At 50.6% G+C, this 3409-nt stretch overlaps 1 protein-coding gene across 1 annotated transcript in view; it reads right to left on the reverse strand.

Moving 5' to 3' along the window:
- Positions 1 to 3408, reverse strand: part of SELENOO (selenoprotein O) — a gene marked incomplete at its 5' end in the record, with an annotated part of 25206 nt that extends 21798 nt beyond the window's left edge. Inside the window, one exon of the mRNA XM_019509249.1 lies at positions 3215 to 3408. Coding sequence (XP_019364794.1) covers positions 3215 to 3408 — 194 coding nt within the window. The remainder of the gene's footprint in view (positions 1 to 3214) is intronic.
- Position 3409: the final 1 nt, after the last annotated feature.

Consider the following 3409-nt stretch of genomic DNA (forward strand, 5'->3'; position numbering starts at 1 on the left):
CCCCCCCCCCCCCCCCCCCAAAATCTGTACTGGAGTAGCCATATCTAGGGCTTAAGCAGAGCACTTGATGTCATTCCTAGATGAATTCACTTAACCAGCAATTGTTAAGTAACCAAAAGCTTGTTAAAAGTTAAGAGGATACAAAATGGGATATGCTGGCAAAAGGAACTGTAAATAGATTCAATTGCTCTGGTATTCAAAGTTACACATTTGCTTGGTTTAACCCCAGCACTCATTTGACCTGGAAAATATACTGAAGGTTACATCTTAAATGGCATGTACAAAAACCAGAAAACCACTCTCCCTGATCTCACTATCTTCCTGCTCAAGGGAAATCTACCTAACACTTTTAAAAGGTGAGGTTGGGAACAAAAATTCATAAGCTGGCTGGATGCCAAGAACCAAGGACTAAACACTGACCTTGGGTTTATGGTATATTATGTTTTACTCAACTCCTGAAATCTTTCGCACAGGGAGGGTGAGAGGCCCTCCTCCCTTCTGAGAGGCCTTGATCTCCCAGTACTCAGCTTCTTTGCTTCTGCTAACTAGATGCCTGCTACCCTGGAATTGCTCTCAGCTCCTCCCCTGGGCTGTGGTTCACTATGCCATGCCCAGCTGCTGTGATCAGAAACCTGAGGAAGAATGTCTTGCATTCTAAAGCATACCTAACTTTACATCAACTGAACTCCAATAAAAGATCTCGCCCTAAGCAGTCCTTGCCTCTCCCATAATTCCTGGACAATGTCATTATACAGCAAGTAATTCAAGTGTGGAACTCCCTGCCACCAAACACTGTGGAAGCTGACAGTTTAGCCAGATTCAAAGAGGGACTGGACCAATTCAAAGGAGGATCAGTAGCTACTGAGCACAGGAGTTAGGGGTACAGCCAGGGCTGTCCCTAGCAGGGGGCAAACCAGGGCGACCACCCCAGGCCCCGCACTTTGTGGAGCCAGGCAAAGCGGGCACAGCAACTCCACACTGCCGCCGGCTTCACATCCGACTGCTCAGCACCACCTCCCCACCCCCAATGGCTTCCTTGCGTCCAGGGGCAGGGCCTACACAGGCCGATTTGCCCTGGGCCCTGCTCGGATGGTCTCTGGGTACAGCCTCTGAATTAGAACTAGACTCCAAATCATACAGACTGCAAGTGGGAGAGGAACAGCAGAAAAAACCTTGGTCATCCCCTGTTTACTCTCCCTTTCAGCAGCTACTCTTTGCCACTGAATGACACAAGATTTTTTGCAGATGCCCCTGTACATACAGAACTAAATAAAAATGGATTTCTTGAAAAGATAAAACACTGGACTCCAGGTCATGTGATGTGGTACAGCACAGATACATGCCTTCTCTGGGTCTTGGGGTCAGCACATGCATGGCTGGATCACAGGGGCCCTGGCATAAATCCAGTGATCCTCACCAGCTGGCCTGGCTAGAGCCTGTGAATTGAGGAAAGCAAATGAGATCCTTAGGGGCACAGTGCTGCTACACAAGGACACCACAAGGACCAACATCAAAAACCACCCAAAAGCTGAAAAGGGGAAGAAAAAAACAGCAAAACCTTCATGACATACATGCTGTTTTAGAATTGTGGATGTTTCTTGGCCAAATGTTACTAGTACTGTACAACTTGTGGGAAAACCATTAGTGACCAACTGGATGGAAAGAAATGATGCGTTTTCCTAAGGTTAAAAGTTATTTTTTCTTAATTGTCTACCCTATCCTGTTTATACTTAGAATCTGGTTGTCTGCCACTAGCAAAACTGATCTTGTAAATGTTTTAACCTGAAAGTTTTTCATTCCCAAATCATTCAGGTCTCAGGTTGCCTACATTTTGGCTTTTGTTTGGTGGCATCACTTTGATGTGTTACAGACACCCCTGCCTCTGCAAATCTATTTACTTGGTTTGTTTCATTTTCCCCTTTGTGTTTTGCTCAATGTCTCTGCTCTCTAAAATAGGGATTGTTCTTTTTTCAGGATGGTACCAATTATTTTCCTAGATGAAGTAATACATGAAAAATAGGAGTTCTGATTGATTTAAAAAGCTTCCCTTGCCCTCTGATATCCCCATTTATTATTTTGTTAGACTACAGCACGGGTCCTCAACCTCTGGCTGCAGGCCAAGTGTGGCCCACAGAGCCATCCCAACTAGCCCACTGGGCTCCCTACGCATCCAAAAATTTGGCAGCAATTTGGCAATTAATATGGCCACCCTCCACCCTACCAAATACCCAACCCCCATGCAATGGGCTACAGCTGGACTATGCTCCCTCTCCCTGCCCGCAGTGGCTGGACCAGGGTCCCCTGTAGCTGGACAGGGGCTGGACCATGCTGCCCCCCCAGGGCTGAAGAGCTAGGCTGGTCCTGGGCCATGCCCCTTCCTCTGCGTGGCCATATTGGGCAGGGTTGCCCCCCTGCCTGCCTCTGCACAGCAGGATGCAGCCCATGGCACAGCCCATTCAGACCACCAGCCAAAAATGCTGGGCACCACTGGACTAGAGCATGGTGGCGAGTGCCTTTCAGACAACTGTGCAGCGCATGTGGCTCTTGTGGAAGCACTGTCCTGTAGGAAGGCAAAAAAGCACAGACAAGGGTACCTCAAACCAGTCCCAACCGAAGACTCCCCCCTCCTGCCCTAATAACCAGGGATGATCCTGGTTTTCTCTGATTAAAAAAAGTCCCCAGTTTTCAGATTTAAAAAAGCAACCCAACATTTTCCTGCAATTAGACCTGTACATTAGTGGCATTTCATTTTACCTAGATCTAGCTATATGTCTACCTAGACATTAGTGACGTTTCATTTTAAATCACAGAAAAATGTCGAATTTGGGTTACTTTTTTTAATCTGAAAGTTTGCTATTTTTTTTTTGAATCAGAGAAAACCAGGATCCCTGCTAATAACCAAACCTTGAGGGGGTGCTGGAGCTACAAAGGCTGCTCTCCAGAGCCGTGTCACTAGGACATGGATTAAGCAGAACAAGCCCAAAGGCGAGGGGCCAGTGCAAGCCCCCCTGATGAGGAAGGTGGCTGGGGACCATCTGCTGACACCAGGGGACAAGAGCCAGGCCGGAGGCCGGCGGGGACGGGGCGGGAGCGGGGCCGTCCGGAGTGCGCGGCCAGTGCAGGGAACAGCATTGCCCACCTCGCCCGGGGCCGCGCCGGGCCGGGCCGCCCGCCAGGAGGCGAAGGCAGAGGCCGAGGCCCCCGCGCCCCTTACCGAGAGAAGGGCGTGAGGCCGGCGCCCTTGAGCTGCACCTCCCAGCGCCGCCCGGCCGGGCCCAGCACCTCGCCCAGGTACATGGCGGCGCCGTCGCCCAGCTGCCCCGCGAAGCTGCCGAACTGGTGGCCGCAGTAGCAGTGCGCGGCGGGCTCGGCGCCGGGCGGCAGGCAGTTGCCGCTGAAGCACAGCGCG

This window comes from Gavialis gangeticus, unplaced genomic scaffold, assembly GCF_001723915.1.
Source record: "Gavialis gangeticus isolate Ggan-Ray unplaced genomic scaffold, GavGan_comp1, whole genome shotgun sequence".
NCBI classification, from domain to species: Eukaryota; Metazoa; Chordata; order Crocodylia; family Gavialidae; genus Gavialis; species Gavialis gangeticus.